Genomic DNA, 18501 nt, shown 5'->3' on the forward strand with positions numbered 1-18501 from the left:
AAGAAGGCACCATTAACCTACGAATCTTGTAAAGTATTCCAATATCATAAAAATGAACAAGAAAGAGATTCACAAATAGTTTGCAAACATGAGAAGACGAAAGTCAACACGTGTCAACAAAGGGAAATTATGGCTGAAAAAACAACCATGAAGCAAAAGAAAACTTTAACATAGCACTCCAAAAAGAATTAAATATAGTCAGACAAGCATTTGAGAATGTGGACAACTTGAAAAACCACCTTAAATCAAAAATTCAGTAACTGAAAATAGAACTGGACAAGAAGAGTGAAAAAGAGTTAATAATAAAAAGCTCAATAAATTCAGGAAAGAAATATAAGAAAAAGACAACATTATCTAAAAAATAAAGAATAAATTATAAGGTACTCAAGGAAAATTTAATAAGGGGCTTTAAAGGAAGACATGAAAACAATGAAAAAATGAAAATGAGTTAAAAAGTGAAAAGGAAATGAGATAAAAGGGAGAGGTAAAAAGAGTAAAGAAAAACTACTGGAAAGAGCATATAGTAAAAAGCAGTAACATTTGGATTGCCAGAGAATCTGAAGAAGATAAACAAAACCAAAGTAGAGAATATTTAAAATTATAATCCATGAAAGCTTTACAGAAACAGAAAATGGAAAAAATAGAAATAGAAAAAAATCTGAATCTACACACTAAAAGAACCAATGCATACCCAGGAAATTTAAACTCAGCATGATCAACTCCAATATCCTAGGAAGCTATCAGATTTCAAAGATAAAGAAAATAAAGACCTGCCAGAAAAACTGACTAATAACATACAAAGGGTAAATAATTTGATTGCATCAGACTTTTAAAATCTCACATACAAAGCAAAACAAGAGTAGCATTTTTTAAAAGTTTAATGAAAGAAAAGGAGAACCAAGGATTTTATATCCAGACAAGTTTTCCCTCAAATATGAAGGTTATGGCAAAACAGTTTTGAGCATAAAATACAAAAACTTAAGAAACTCATCACCTACGAGCCCTTTTCAAAACATACTAGAAAATAACTTCATCCAACCACGAGAACGACTGGGAAAACTTCAGCAAAAGAACTGAGTAAGCATTTTAAAATACATAAATAGATGACTAAAGAAAGCTGGGAACGAAAGTAGACACCAATGTACAAATATTATGTATGTGACAATGCAGAAACAAAACAACAAAAAGAGAAAGAGGAAAGCAGAATAAGCTGATTTTTATATAAGCAATTAGTGGAAATGAAAGAATACCAAGAAAACAAACTCATAAAATGCTGGAAGACATTGATAACATCAATAAGAATAGTTTCCGTGAAATGATGGAGGCAAATCTCCATTCGAGTGAATTCAAGAGAGAATGGAAGGAGAGGAATTGGAAACAAGTACAGACAACCCTTGAGCATTGTAAGGAAAGGAAAGAAATGGGATGGTAGCTAGAGGGCAAAGTGGAGTCTGAAGAGGTTTTGTGAAGGGAAAGATAAAAGCATGTCATATGCTGATAAACCTAAGAGATAACAAAATTCCTGATGTAAGAGGAATATCCTTCAAGAAACAAGAGTGGGAGATCTAGGGGACAAACACAGGGCTTGGCCTTAGCCTGAGCAAGGACAGTTCCTCTGTCTGAACAAGAGAAAAGTTGCAGCACACAGGCACAGCTGCTGGCAGCGTGTGGGATCCTACAGAAGTATTCCTTCTGATTACTTCTATTTTTTCAGGGAAATAGGATTTCTCATAGAAATAGGATTTCAAAAAGTCTATGTTCTTTCCACAACAACATTCTATATTGAAAAAGCAGCAGCAACAGCAGCAATAATAAAAATTCAGTCAACTTTGTTCATTCTTACAGTTTTCCAAAATTTTGATCTTAAAAACACAACGATAAATAACACTGCAGATCATCTTACAGTTTATCAGTTTATTACAGTTACACAGTTTATTAGTTTCCCTAATACCTGGAGCAGTGATAAAATGTTGAATAAATGAATAAATAAAACTATCTCACATAGATGACACTAACATTAATTTGGAAACTTGGGTCAATGCACATATTGAATTTTGCATAGTCTGTTTTACAACCTAGCAGCCTTGTGAGAGACTATGATGTATGTGTCAGCAGCATTTTTCAGTCAATACCTACACCAAGACAACAGCAACCTTAAACAAACAGTAAGAGGAGGTTCGATGAGAACAATATCTGCCACCTGACAAAAGGAACTAATCCCATAACCTCAAATTACTTTGAGGTAAGGGAAGGCTATGCAGAATGATTGTAAGTTTAGCTGCAAGACACAGCCACTAACATAATTAAAATACACTTGCAGCATTTCAAGAAGTTAATCATACAGCAGAGCATTCAATTTGCAATTCAATATTTTTCCCACTTATTTCGTCAGCGCATAAGCAATTTTCTTTTAAAAGACTTCAATACCGAAGCCTCAGGCCACAGGGAGATCAGGACCATACATAGCAGAGTAGATTCCAATACTACAGTAAGGTGCAAAGGGAAAGGACAGGAGAATTCAAAGAAACTAAGGTGAAAAAAGGTTCCCTGGTATGTGACTTGCCACTTGCTTGCCCACTGGGTCCCAAACAAACACTTGATTACACCAAACCAAAAGGGACTTTCACCACTTACCCACGTTATCTCTCCTTATATCCTCTATACACATCAATTTTCCTTTTTTCCTCAACCCTATTTTGACAAATTTCACAGCTACAGAAAAGCTGAAATGATTGTACAATGAAACACGAGTATACCTCTCACCTGGCTAGACCAGTTATTAATGTCACATTTGCTTTATCTCTATTTGTGTGTGTGTCTATGTATACAGACACACATACTTTAAATTTTTTTTTTTTTTACTGAATCATTTGAAAACAAGGTGCAGACTTGGCCAGGCGTGGTGGCTCACGCCTGTAATCCTAGCACTTTGGGAGGCCAAGGCAGGCGGATCACCTAAGGTCAGGAGTTCAAGATCAGCCTGCCAACATGGTGAAATCCCATCTCTACTAAAAGACAAAAATTAGCCAGGGATGATGGGGGGTGCCTGTAATCAGGAGGCTGAGATGGGAGAATTGCTTGAAACCGGGAGACAGTGGTTGCAGTGAGCCAAGAAAGCTGCAGACATCATGCTTACTTTAGACAGAGCTGAGAGAAACTTCAAACTCTTAAGATCTGCCCTGAAACATCTCGCATATAAAACTACAAGCTGGATATGACCTAAATCAGAGACATCAACATAGCTAAATTCCTACAGATATGAACCAATGTGTCCAATATGTATGAGTAACTTCTACCTCACTTTACTTTTTATAGATTATGGGATAATCATCATAGCATATATTAGTGCCACTGATATGGACAGAATTTCATGGGGTGGCGGGTACAGAACAGAAACTAGATCTGGCCCATCTCATGCCTCTATTTTCAGTTATTATGCTCTACTGTGCCTTAGGCTCCTTATTTGTGAAATGTGGTCAATAATACACCAACTCTTCTCCTTACTAGGTCCTGCAGAGACAATAAAGGGCTGGTAGACTAGGTAGATGGATAATAAATGGAAGGAAAGGCATATGCACAGTACTGCATAAGCTGTTCTACACGTACAAACTGGTTTAATGTCTGATGCCATATAAACCAGTAAGTTGACTTCATTTAAAGAAAAAGAAACTACTACTTTGTTGGGTTAAATCACAATCACACACTGCAGTATATATTAAATGCTAAAAATAACATTCACAGAGGATTACTATTATTGCTAAAGATTTCTTTTCAAAAGTACATCTTCATTAGTTTATTTTCAACATTAAAATCTTTAATTGTTGTTTTAGAACATAATTTGAAATCAATATATTTTTTGGCAAATTCATTATCAAAATGAACACATAACATGTTTGATTATGTTGTGTTTCAACTTAATTTCTAGATTTCTTTCCTCACTGAAAAAATATCTGCGTGCCCACTAAGTAACATGGTAAACCCAAGCTGCATAATTTTGGCCAAGTGCTCACTTTCTTTTTTTTTTTTTTTTGAGATGGAGTCTGGCTCTGTCATCCAGGCTGGAGTGCAGTGGCACAATCTCGGCTCACTGCAACCTCCGCCTCCCAGGTTCAATCGATTCTCCTGCCTCAGCCTCCTGAGTAACTGGGACTACAGGTGCACACCACCACGTCCAGCTAATTTTTATAGTTTTAGTAGAGACGGGGTTTCACCATGTTGGTCAGGCTGGTCTTGAACTCCTGATCTCGCGATCCACCCGCCTCGGCCTCCCAAAGTGATGGGATTACAGGCATGAGCCACCACGACCAGCCCAAGTGCTCACTTTCATATAGTTTACACAAATAACTAAGACATGCAAGACTGCAGTGTGGCCAGGACGGTAAACATAATTAGTATTTACCAATACCTAGCTTTTCACACCTTTCTGGACACACAGAAAACTATTTCCCAGCCCCCTTGAAGCTAGGAGGGGCCACAATACAATAAATGAACTATAAGTAGAACCAATGTCACTTCTGGTCTAGGACAGTAAAAAGTTCCACCTTTTATCTCTCCCTTCCCTTCCTAAGACCATAAACTGAGATAGTGGGACCTCAAAAGGTCACCACTCTCCATGGATCTTTTAGTCATCACTTGAAACGAGCTGCCCAGGAGAGTCATGATCTCAATAGCAGGCTTTGCCACAAAATAAGGAAAAAATCTGTATATGATAAGCCACAGAAATTTCAGGACTTTGCATTTGCTCATTTGATTGTTTGAATAATCAAAATAGAACCTAGCCTATGCTGACTACCACAGCCCCAAGGACTGCCTGACACAAAATAGAAGCTCAATAAATAAGTATAGAATGAATGGATGGATGGATGAATAGTCCATATAAATATCGAACAATATGGAAATCTGGACTCTAATTCCACTATTGGCTAGCTGGATGATCAGGGCAACTTACTTAACTACACCTCACTTACCACCTCATCAACAGACTCGGGCCAGTAACAATATTTACCTCAAAGGGTTACTTAGAATTAAATGAGTTAGAGCATATAAAAAGCATTCCGAATAGCTGCCAACACATTAAAAAGTGCTTAATACATGTTTTCATCTAAATAAGCAAATACAAGGAATGAGACTACTGTTAGGTTGTTTTTCTAATATCTGAAAATGTCACTACTAAAAATTATTCCAAGTTAAATACAATATGCCTCAGTTGAATTTGTTATTTGAAAGAAATAAAATTATACCAGCATTAATTCACTGTCCTCATTTAAGACGAAATTATTTCTTCCTCTATATCTTACAAACGACTTATTTGTCTAAGACAAATAGCATAGTGAAATGACACATAGCAAAGTGAAGTGCCATAACTCATACTTACTGCAGTAACCCTGTCTCCACCATTAGTAACCTGCTTGTAATACGGTGATCCTGAAAGAACTCTCCAGGCAGAAAGGCCACAGCTAGAAGCTTTTGACATGCCTACTTCAGCAGTTTCACATCCACCAACAAGTAGAAGTCTAAAAAGGAGAAAAATTTTTAAAAATTGATACATTGCAAATATAAATAAGAGCAAAACAAAGAGAGCAGAAACAGTCACCTTGAGAAAGAAAATTTACCAAGTACTATTAATATATGTTAAACCTAGAAGGTAAATATTTCAGAGGAAACAATCAAAAGAAAACCAAACTGTTTTTCAATTAGAATTTCACCATATACTAAGGCTTAAACATTCAGGCACCTGAAATGCAGGTGGGAACTTAGAAATGAAGAAAAAATTTAAGGCTAGCAACTGAATATATAAAAAAAAAAAAACTGTCTGTATCAACACCAATAAACTTTAATAGATGTGTAGCCTCACCCAGATACATTATGTATTAATTATGGCAATCTATCTGATGCAATGAGGGAGCCATTACAGAATGCTAGAAAGAAATGACACCCAGGAGAAACTGAATGGGAAAGAACCACAGAGCAATAATTATACAAAAATAAGACTGGTTGGTAGTTTAGCTGCACACTATGATTGGTTCATTTTTCTGTCTGTTACACAACATTCATAACTGGAGGCCAGTTACCAACAGGGCAAACAGCCTAACATATACTAAAAGTTAAAAGACATTACTGTGTATATATAAACAAACCACTTTGTTTATACCACTATATAAAGAAAGCTAATTAATAACGAAACCCCAACAGTCACAATTTTTAAAGCTATGTTCAGTACTTCTGGCAGGGATCTGTATAACAGACATCATAATTATCTGTCTAAAGAAAGAAAAAAAGTCTGAAAGTTCCGTTTACCTCCTTCTTGGCCATACTCACAGAAAAACCAAATCTTGAAAAATTTATGTTTCTACATAGAAATTGAAAGGTCAAAAAAACACTTCATAAAGTTATTCAGAGTTGGCATATCAGACTAACTCAGTTACAATTTATGTCAACTAAAGCTAACTTTAAATGTTATAAAATAAATATCAGTACCTCGTGACATAACACCATGAGCTCTCAATACGGACTCTTCAAGACCAGTGGAGGTGTATGCCCAAGAGTAGTCAAAAAGCACTATATTATTGTAGAAAGCAATACCTGACTTCTGCTAATTTTGTTCACCTTGTGTGGCAGGCAACACAATGGCCCCCCAAAAGATGTCCACATCCTAATTGCTGCAGTCTGTGAGTATGTTCTATTACATGGATTTAAGGTTGTAGATGGAATTAGGGTTGCTAACCAACTGACTTGAACTTACGGAGAGTATCCTGAATTATTCAGGTGGCCCTGAAGTTATCACAAGGATCCTTAAAGGTAGAAAGGGGCACAGAAGAGTCAATGTCAGAGTAATGTAATGTGACACTCAACTGGCCACCGCTGCTTTGAAGGTAGAAGGGGCCACAAGCCAAGGAATCTGGGCAGCTTCTAAAAGCCGGAAAAGGCAACAAAATAGATTCTCCACAAGCCTCCAGAAAGGAACACAGCCCTGAGGACATGTTTGATTTTAGCCCTGTGAGACCCATTTCAGACTTCCGATCTCCCGAACTGCAGGGTAAGTTTGTGTTATGTCACTAAGTTTGTGATTCATAGAAAATGAATATACACCTCTTTTCTTTCCCAGTCCCAAAACTCAGATGACCTGTCACACTCTAATGCCACCAAAAGCCCTCTTCTCATTTGACAACTCACTTTCTAAAGTGTTTCTGAACTAAGCTAACAATAACAATTAAAGAACTCATCTCTACCATATAGTCTTAGATCTAAATTTTTCAAAACTGTACAAAATCCTTCTAGGTTTAATTATGGAATGTAGCCCAACTCAAAATCTCAAAAACCATAAAGTAATTCAAAGGCACTTTCTTCACAGAAACACAACTTGGGCCTACACACAAAGCCTTTTCCCTACTGCCTTTATATGCGGCTCTAACAAATTTTCATCTCAGCAAATTGGAAGTAAAAAACTTTGAGATGATGCCTTGAAGCAACCTATTTTGGCTGTTCCTACCCTAAGCAAATCCTTAGAGCTAAACGTAATTAACCCTGCTCATCAGGGCAAAAGAGATTGTGGTCCAAAGTCAGGCTAGTAGTATGAGTATTACTTGCCCAGAGCATTCATTCTTCTCAAATGATTCTATTACAGTAAAATATTTCATTAAAAAAGGGGTATATCTAGTGCAGATAAAATCATATTATCCCTCAGAATCTAACTCTCAATTTGGAGAAAATATTGATGAAAAAAGAAAAATACTTTAAACAACACTACAAAGATGCAATCAACAAAAACCAGACAGTGAGAAAATACAAAATAAATGGCCTGGGTTTTTTTTTTTTTCAGAACCCACATACACACAATCAAAGCAAAAGAGCAACACATAGAAGGAGGATATGGAGAGCAAATCAATGAATTAAAAGAAAACATAGGCTAGGTGCAGTGGCTCCTGTCTGTAATCCCAAAACTTTGGGAGGACAAGGTGGGAGGACTGTTTGTGGCCAAGGATCTAAGATCAGCCTGGGCAACATAGTGAGATCTCATCTCTACAAAAAAAAAATTAGACAGGTGTAGTCATAGGTACCTACAATCTCAGCTACTCGGGAGGCTGAGGTGGGAGAACTGCTTGAGGCCCGGAGTTCCGAGGTTGCAATGAGCCATAATCGTGCCACTGAACTCTAGCCTGGGTGACAGAGTGAGTGAGGCCCTGTCTAAAAAAAAGGCGGGGGAAGGGGAGAACACAGTCTGGATATTTGAAGATACTGACAGATTACTGTTAATTATCTTGGATGTGCTAATGTTATCATGTTTATATTTTAGAGTCTTTATTTTGTAGAAATACACACTGAGATATTTACAGACAAAATAATATGCTGTCCAGGATTTACTTCAATATAATCCAGGGAAGGGTGGATAGGGAAATGGCTGGGTATACAGGTAAAATGAGACTGGCCATGAGCTGATTGCTGAAACTGAATAACAGGCACTAAAGAGTCAGTATACTATTCTACTTTTGTACATGCTTCAAATTTTCTATAAATTTCTTTCTCAAAAGTCCATTTGATAGGAAAAAAATCCTCTGAATAAATAGAAACACAAGGTGTAATTTGGAATATCCGAAGTTCAGAATTTAATCACAACGTTTTTTCAATCCAAAAACATGTGATTCATAAAACATACCTTTAAAAACTAGTAACCTACTATTTAAAACAGTAACCTCTATTGAAACTCTATTTGAAAACAATATCACTATTTAAGAATTCAATAAACTATATCAATATCACTAGGAATTCAATAAATTCCCAAAGGCCATTATAAAACAATTCCTTGATAACTGAAATAATGTCACTTTGATCAGTGTCCAATATATATGTATTAAAAACATATAATATAGTAAACATTAATATATTTATAATATATAATTTCTACTAATTAAATTTATGTTAATATATGTCTGAAACTTTAAGTTGGCTGACTACTGAAGGAGTTACAGACCTAAGTGATAATCCAGATTTTTTATGTCCTGGGTATTGGAAGACACTTCCTCTCTATGAATTCTAATAGCATAGCCATGCACAGATTAAACTGGCTACAAAAGCTTAAGATCCCCTGAGAACAAAAGGGATTCAGTATCTGTTCCCGGCCTTTCCTCCGTTCATGCCAGACTGAAGAATAAGTGGAAAAGCAGCAGAATGATGAATTATGTGCTGTTCCAATCAGACAGACAGCAGCTTTAGGACACTGATGCTCCAGTTCTAAGAATGCATATGTGTCCACACATCCAAATAGGCACGGGTGCTCAGGTATGTTTAAAGGGGAAGAAATGGAGATAACTGAATCAACATCTTCACAAAGCAGGCAACTGGCAGCTGCTGAGTGCAGGGCAATGTGCAGGGCACTGAGTGTACAAAGATGAACAAGGCATGTGCTCTGCATTTAAAAGCTCACTCTCTAAAATAGAACAAAAAAGGAAGAACACATGGGAGCATGAAATTAGTGGCACAAAAGATGACAGACCAATCTGAAGATGATAAGCAAATCTAAACCTACTGAAGGGTTTTTCTTCAGTTATACGTGCCAAGGAGCCAGCCTGGAAAACACGTCTCTACAAAAAATACAAAAATTAGTTGGGCCTGGTGGTGCATGCCTGTAGTCCCAGCTACCTGGAAGGCAGAGGCTGCAGTAAGCCAAGATCGAGCCACCACTTCAGCCTGAGTGATGGAGCAAGACTTTCTCAAAACAAACAAACAAACAAAAACCCCAAGGGGTATCAACCCCAATTCAAGACTCCATTACTTTATTATTTAATAAGACTCACAATGTTGATGAGAACTAATCTACAAGTGATTAAGAAGATAAAAATAAAAGCAGGCTTATGGTGATGATTGGCCAAGTAAATAAACACACTCCATCATGATCACAGTGTTCAGAACAGGCTTCCAGGGCAACACTGGCCAGAAGTGAGGAGAAATAAAGTTCCACTGGTAAAACCATGTAACTTAAAAAAAAAGGCCAGTCAATGGGAAAGAGAAGAGTCTGAAACTCAGCACAATATACTCAATAAATGTTTGCTGAGGGAATGTGAATTGAAAGTCCACATTTCTCATCAGGAAGCACAGAGTGAACAGGGTACAAAGAGACCCATCATCTCACTGCTTGTCCTCACTCTATGTTTCAGCAGTAAAATATGATAAGGTGGGGAGAAGGGAAGGGACATGGCAATGGAGGCAGGGAAAGGTGGGGTCACACTGATTAAAATGGACAAAACAATGCTAAGCCAAGAATCTGGCATTTTTAAGGAAACATCGAGAAGAAAATTTCAAGCTTGTGAGATTTATAAGAGATGAATGAAGAGGGAGAGATACTATCTTCCTTGGTGGATATTTTAAACATGCCAATTCCTCTTAATTTACAAATTGAATGCAATTTCACATAAATCCTGTAAGAATTTTTCATGGAACTGAACAAACTGATTTAATTAAACTAGAAAAACACAGAATTCCCATAGGAAAATAAAAATTCTAACAAGAGCCAACTCAGTTCATGCTCATCAATCTTTCACTTATGAGCTGGGCTCTGTGCATCTTGACCTGTAAACATTTTCCTACCCTGCCATCATTAAGACATTCTCGCTTGAATTTGACCATATTAAAATTTAAAACTTCCATCCATAAAATAAAGACTGGGCTTGTAATCCCAGCACTTTGGGAAGCCCAGATGGGCGGATCACCTGAGCTCAAGAGTTCAAGACCACCCTGGGCAACATGGTGAAACCCCATCTCTACTAAAATACAAAAAATTATCCAGGTGCACCTGTAGACCCAGCTACTCGGGAGACCGAGGCACCAGAATCGCTTGAGCCTGGGAGACAGAGGTTGCAGTGAGCCGAGATCACTCCACTGCACTCCAGCTTGGGCTACGGAGTGAGACTCCATTTCAAAAAAAAAAAAAAAGAAGCCTGGGAGAAGCTATTTACAACACATAGAACTAACAAAGTATTAGTAGTATTAGTAGGCAGAATTTATAAAGATCTCCCAAAACCAGTTCAAAAGGAAAGTAGACAAAGGATAAGCAACAGCAAATCGCAAAAAAAGAAATCCAAAAGCCAATAATGCAGATTAAAACAACACAGATTTGCACCAATCACCCTCTAGAATGTTTAGGGGCCTAGTAACTCTTAAAAACTACTGGCGAGATTGCAAATTGAAGCAATCATTTTGGAGCAACTTGACAGTATCAAATAGCACACAACCAACTGCCCCACAAACTGCTCTAAGGAAACTATAGATAAATTCTTGCACAGGTATATTCATCTTTTGGCCAAAAAAAAAAGTTTGGTGCGAAACTTGTTTTGTTTTTTAGGTTTTTTTTTACTTTTAGGTTAAGGGGTATATGTGCAGGGTTTTTATATAGGTAAATTGTGTGTCGCGGGGGTTGTTGTACAGATTATTTCTTCACCCAGGTAATAAGCATGGTACTCGATAGGTAGTTTTTTGATCCCCACAGCACTATTTATAAAGCTGAAAAATTAGAAATATTTCAAATATTTAAAAGGGATGGACAAATAACCAAACAAATTGTTCAGGAAAACATATACAATGTGAAGGGAACAAATACAAAAATATATATTGGAAGGTCACACACCAAAGTTATGACAGCTGCCTCTAGAGGGGAGAAAGTGAGACAAAATAATGGAAGTAGGGAATTTTGTTTGTATTATTGTCTCTGATATTTATATATGTCTGTGAATGTATACACACACACATACACGTACATCTTAGATCAAAGAAAGACACATTTAATATTTGTTAATTGCGCGTAGTAGGTACATAGGTTTACAGATGCTCCTTGACTTATGATCAGGTAATCAATAAACCTATTGTAAATGGAAAATACTGTAAGTGAAAAAAGGGTGTTTTATACATGTGATGGGATGTCAAAACACACAACACAATATCCAAAACATGCTGGCAACACAGTACATAGAGTATTGTTTGCTTGCCTCATGATCTGATCACATTACCCTCGTGGTTGCATGGCAGACTGGGAGCTTCAGTTCACTGCCATACCCAGCATCACGAGAGTATCCTACACACACTGCTAACCCAGGAAAAGGTCAAAATGCTAAGTACAGTTTCTACTGAATGTGTACTGCTTCAGCACCATCAAAAGTGGAAAAGTCTTAAGTTAAAAAAATCGCAAGTTGGGGACCACCTGTATATTACATCATTCTCTGTACTTCTCCTTCTCTCTCCCTTTTTTTTTTTAACTTAAAAAGAAGAACATCAAGATACAATATCCCAAATTATGCACATAAATTTCTCTAGTTAATGAAGTCTAGGGGAAAAAAAAAAACAGTGAACTTGCTTTAACACATTGTGTCAACCCACAAGTCTAGCGAAATACTCAAAAGGAAATTATCATATAATTTGCCTTGTGATATTTTGAGGTTGTATATACATTAATGATTATATCTTAAGTATTCTGGGACTGGGACTTCCTACTAAAATAATTACTGGATTTTTTAAAGAAATTTAGTCTATAAAAGCTAACACTGTAGCAAATAATTTATATCATTAGTGTTACTTGCTTTTGCATTAAATTCCTCCACCTGGAATATTTACATGCAGTGGTAACCATTACATCCTTAAATATACAGGATATTTGACTTTTAAGTGCTTAATTTCAAAATAACATTTTGAAGCAAATATTTTCAAATTATCCTATGAAGATACAGTAAAATGGAATTTTTATAATACAAATTAAATCCTCTACTCTAAAGCACACGACATGGGAATTAGGAAAACTTTACTTCCTCTTAACAAAAACAAAAGAGAGAAAGAGAAAGAAAAAGACTATATTTCCCAATAATCTTTGTATTAGTCCATTTTCACGCTGCTGATAAAGACATGCCCAAGACTGGGCAATTTACAAAAGAAAGAGTTTTATTGGATGTACAGCTCCACATGGCTGGGGAGGCCTCATAATCATGGTGGAAGGCAAGGAGGAGCAAGTCACATCTTAACATGGAATGGCAACAGGCAAAGAGAGCTTGTGCAGAGAAACTCCCATTTTTTTAAAACCATCAGATCTCATAAGACCCATTCACTATCACGAGAAGAACACGGGAAAGACTCGCCCCCATGATTCAATCATCTCCCACCAGGTCCCTTCCACAACACGTGGAAATTACGGGAGCTACAAGACAAGATTTGGGTGGGGACACACAGCCAAGCCATATTAATCTTCAACCTCAAATTTTATGGAAAATAGCAGGAAAATGATGGGTTTAGAATCAGAAGTATCAAGTTCAACTAACCTTTGCTAAAAAGAAACTATATAATCTTGAGACATTCCTTTCACTCCATTAACATTTACTAAACTGCATATAACCAATGAGGAACATGCCAAGCCACTGAAGAAACATCTTAGTAAACTACTTCCAATTTTTTGGAAATCAATGTTCAGTGTAACTCTTAACTCTCACATTTCTCCAGTACCACATACGGTGTGCCGGTTAGGGGGCTTGCATTCCTTCTGTACCTTCCTTTTCTCAAACAGCCAGGGATATGAATTCATATAGAGGAATAAATATGAGCAGAGTCCATCACAAGTAAAATAACCAGTAAGCACTGACCATTACTGCACAAGACCTCTTCAGAAACCTTTCAGTTAGGTACAAAAGCAGCATAAAAGACACATTAACTGCACAAAGGAAGAAGTCAAAGAAGGCTGCGCAGGGTAGCACCAGCAAAAGGTTCATCCATTAAACAATTTCCCAGACAGATAAAGGGGTTAGGTAAAGAGCCTTCTAAGCCAAGGGCATTCTAAGCTAACATGAGGTACAAAAACAGAGCGATGAGCTTGTAAATGGTGTGTTCAAAGAACTAAAGAACTATAAGAACTGCAGTGAGTGCTTCCAGCCTCTAAAGGACAAGTGGGAAGTAACGGGGCAGAAGGTTCCAATAGGTCCTTAACAATACAAATATTCTGTCTTGCTAACTTCCTGGGCAAGAAGTTAATCCTGCTCTACCTTCTATCACATAACAGTTATTTAAATCATACCTCCATTACTACACTTGGAGCCATTTGGGTGCAGACACTGTGTCTAATTCATCTTTGTATCCTTTAGAGCATTTACTACGGTTGTTTCAAAAGACATGTCTCTCTAGGCACTACGTGCCAAGAACTACAATGCCACAAAGATAAATAAGACACAGTCCTTGTCCTTGTCTTAACTTCTCTAGGCTTCAGTTCTCCCACCTGAGAAATGAAGAGGTTGAACCAAATGATGGATGAACTCTTTTCCAGCTCTAAAATTCTAAGAGTCAAAAACTCAAAGCAGGAACACAGGTATCAGACAACAAAAATAAACTGTGACTGATGGAGTGAAAAAACCTAAGAAGGAGTGAATTAAAGGAGCAGGATTAAAGGCAGAGGCCAGAGAAGAACAGGGGGCAGTATCACAGACGTAACCAAGGCAATATGAGAAAAAGAAAGTACAGGCAGAATGCAAGCCCCTAAGCAGCAGACTATACGTGATACTGATGAACTGTGAAAGTTAGTGGGTACGGACATACAGTTAGATAAAGGAGTAAGTTCTGGTGTTTGATAGCATAGTAGGGTGATTATAGTTAACAACAATTTATCGTATATTTCAAAATAGCTAGATTTGAAATGTTCCCAACACAAAGAAATGGCAAATGTTTGAGGTGATAGAGATCCTAAATACCCTGATTTGATCATTACACATTGTATGCATATATTAAGTATGTAAAATTATTACATATTACATAAATATTACATAAGTATGTAAAATTATTATGTAGCAATTTAATTTTAATTAACAAAAAAAGTTACACTAAAAATTGGTTCAAGAAGAATTATAAATGGCTTATTAAGAAGGCTCTTCAATCTAATAAATGTTGGAAAAATCTGCCATCTAGTGGCTTAAAACTCCTTAAAACCAAGGAAGGAATCTGTCCAATGACCAGTGTACTGAAGGCATACAACCAGTAATAAAGAAAAAGAAAGAAAATACTCCCCCTATCCCAAAATTTAAAACTCCTTAGACCACACTTGGCAAAGTAAGGGCTCAAAAAATGTCACCTATTACTTCACAGCTAGAAGACATAACTCTTGGGAAAACTGAAATGTTCTCAATATTAATTCATTGTAGCATATCCTAAACATTCTTTACTACAAAAATCCTGCTAACTCAATATTTTAAACTCTGCTTCTCCTTATTTATTAAGGTACTTATAAGAAGAAAGCATATATAATCATGACACTTTACATTAGCAGTTCTCAGATATAACATAAGCCTCAGAATCACCTAAAAGGCTTGTTAAAATAGATTACTGGGCCACCACTCTGGAGCATCTGAATCAGGAAGTCTAGCATAGACTCCAATAATTTGCATTTCTTTATATTTTTTTTTAATTTTTGAGACTGGGCCTCACTCTGTCACCCAAGCTGGAGTGCAGTGGTGGCGCAATCACAGCCCACTGCAGTGAACCTCCCAGGTTCAAGTGATCTTCGCACCCTCAGCCTCCCAAGTAGTTCGGAATATGGGCACATGCGCGCCTGGCTAATTTTTTTCTTTTTTAAAACTTTTGTAGAGACAGGGATCTCCCTGCGTAGCCCAGGCTGGTCTCAAACTCCTAGGTGCAAAGGACCTTCCTGCCTTTGCCTCCCAAAGTGCTGGGATTACAGGCATGAGCCACTGTATCCAGCCAAGAATTTGCATTTCTAACCATTTCCCCAGTTTTTCTGATGCTGCTGGTCAGGGACCACATTTTGGGAACCACTGCTTTACTTTGTGTTTGAATCTATTATATGATCTCTAGAAGATACACTTTACTGTAGGTCAAATTATGAAGCATCAGACTATTTAATCAACATGTGCTTAAGAATAATCACAGAAAACTGATTATATTGAATGATTAATTATTAAAGACAAAACATGGGAATTTTTCCTGGACTTCTTAGTTCATTAATGAAATCATTCCCTGGCAATTTGATAACTGGGCATCATATTTAAAACTGAGTAGTACTCGGCTATAATTTTTTTAAATACGGTTTAGAGTTTAGAATCAAGAAGTATGGAAAGGCCAGACACAGTGACTTACATATGTAATTCCAGCACTTTGGGAGGCCCAGGCAGGAGGCTCACTTGAAGCCAGGAGTTAGAGACCAGCTTGAGCAACATGGCATGACCCCATTGCTCCAAAAAATTAAAAAATTAGCTGGATGTTGTGACATGTGCCTGTAGTCCCAGTTACTCAGAAGGCTGAGGAGGGAGGATCGCTTGAACCCAGGAGGTAGAAAATACAGTAAGCCAAGATCACATACATCACTGCACTCAAATATGAAGGACACAGCAAGACCCTGTCTTGAAAAAAAGAACTACGAAAAAATCTACAAAAAAATACTCCTTACTTTCTACCTCCCAAACAGAACTAGACCCACACTCAGACAGATTGTTGGATGACATAAAATAGGGGCCAGAAAACATTTTGTGTAAAAGGCCAGATTATAAATATTTTAGGCTCTGTGGGCCATATGGTCTCTCACAACTAATCACTTATGTCAGAGCATGAAAAAAAAAAAAAAAACAGACAATATGTAAACCAAAAAGAAGTGTGGCTATGTTCCTATAAATCTTTCTTTATAAACACTGAAATTTGAATTTCATATGATTTTCATGTATGATAAAACATTCTTTTGAGGTTTTTTTCAACAATTTAAAAAATATAAAATCTGCTTAAAAACAGGCCACATTTGGCCCACAGGCCAAAGTTTGCCAGAGAAAAGCTTACTGGGCATGGGAATCAAAGACATGAATTTACCACTGAACAGTCATGCCATCTCAGGAAAGTTGCTTAAGCCTCCAGGAGCTTAGGTTTCTCTACATACACAATAGCAGTTATGAAACCATCTCATATTGTGATGAGTAGGATTCAGCATATATAAGTATCTGGTCATCAGTAAAGGCTCTATAAAGTTAATTTCATCTATTATAATCTTAACTTCAATTGAAGTCAATTCAATGTCAATTCAGAAAGTGTCTAAAACTTGCAAGGTGCTAAGCTAGCAGTGTAGGAAATACTGTGTAATGAAATCAAGTATTCCCTGCCCTCGTGGAGTTAACAATCTTATGGCATTACTATATTATTAACTGACCGCAATCTTAACACTACCTTCTTCAACCCAGCTGGCGGAGGTGATCCTATCTTACAGCAACATCTATTCTGATTCTTTGGTCACCCTGAAGAGATGTGACCAAAGAATCACTGGTGAAATGACAGTAACACTGTAATGTCTTTTTATTATTATTATTATTTTACTTTAGGTTTTAGGGTACCTGTGCACAATGTGCAGGTTTGTTACATATGTATCCATGTGCCATGTTGGTTTGCTGCACCCATTAACTCGTCATTTAGCATTAGGTATATCTCCTAATGTTGTCCCTCCCCCCGCCAAAGGACTATAAATCATGCTGCTATAAAGACACATGCACATGTATGTTTATTGCGGCACTATTCACAATAGCAAAGACTTGGAACCAACCCAAATGTCCAACAACAATAGACTGGATTAAGAAAATGTGGCACATATACACCATGGAATACTATGTAGCCATAAAAAATAATGAGTTCATGTCCTTTGTAGGGACATGGATGAAACTGGTAACACTGTAATTTCAAAAGAAAAGTTTGGAAAAAACCTGTTTTAGGCCTTCCATTCATACAGTGGTTCCACCTAACTCTTACATTTTAATTATTCCAAAGTCAGGCTTTCATTTATTTACTGAGAAATATTTATTGAGCACCAATTAGGTGCCAAGCCCTAGTCTTAAAGCTGAAAATAGAGCTGTAAATAACACAGATGAAGTTTCTGCCTTCATGGAACTTACATTCTAGTGTATTAGTATTGTTTTCTCTCTTTATATGCTTTGACAAAGTCAAGTATATTTAACAACTTCACTAAAATCTACTGACAACTACTCCATGCAAAGCACCGTGCTGCTGAGACTAATGATACAGTTCTAAGACAGGGTGTTTGGCTTTAAAAACAATGATGACATTTTGAGATATACAGAAATTTACACATGCCTAGAGTTATCTAGACCAGGGGCCAGCAAACTCCAGCCCCTCAAATCAAATTCAGCCCACCATCTATTTTTATAAATAAAGCTTTATGGAACACAGCCACACTGTGAATTTTATATGTTGTCATGTCCGCTTTCACACTACAAGAGGAGAGTTAAGTAGTTACAACAGAGACCATATGGCCTGCACAGTCTAAAATATTTACGATCTGCTCCTTTACAGGAAGTGTGCTGACCGTTGGCACAGAGCAAAGAAAACATGAGAGGGTGTAATAGGAAGCTAGACAGATTAAAGGCCAAACTACAAAGGGCCTTTAATACTAATCTAAGAAGTTCTATCTCTATCCCAAGGGCTAAAGGAAATCAGAGAAGGATTTGTAAGTACAGAAGTAAATGATCAGAGTTGTACTTTAAG

At 37.0% G+C, this 18501-nt stretch overlaps 1 protein-coding gene across 1 annotated transcript in view; it reads right to left on the minus strand.

The window, feature by feature from the left end:
* Nucleotides 1-18501, minus strand: part of NBAS (NBAS subunit of NRZ tethering complex) — a 388298-nt gene that overhangs the window by 330735 nt on the left and 39062 nt on the right. Inside the window, exon 10 of the mRNA XM_030800558.1 lies at nt 5375-5513. Within this exon, the coding sequence (XP_030656418.1) occupies nt 5375-5513 (139 nt within the window). The remainder of the gene's footprint in view (nt 1-5374; nt 5514-18501) is intronic.

This window comes from Nomascus leucogenys, chromosome 19 (assembly GCF_006542625.1).
Source record: "Nomascus leucogenys isolate Asia chromosome 19, Asia_NLE_v1, whole genome shotgun sequence".
NCBI lineage: Eukaryota > Metazoa > Chordata > Mammalia > Primates > Hylobatidae > Nomascus > Nomascus leucogenys.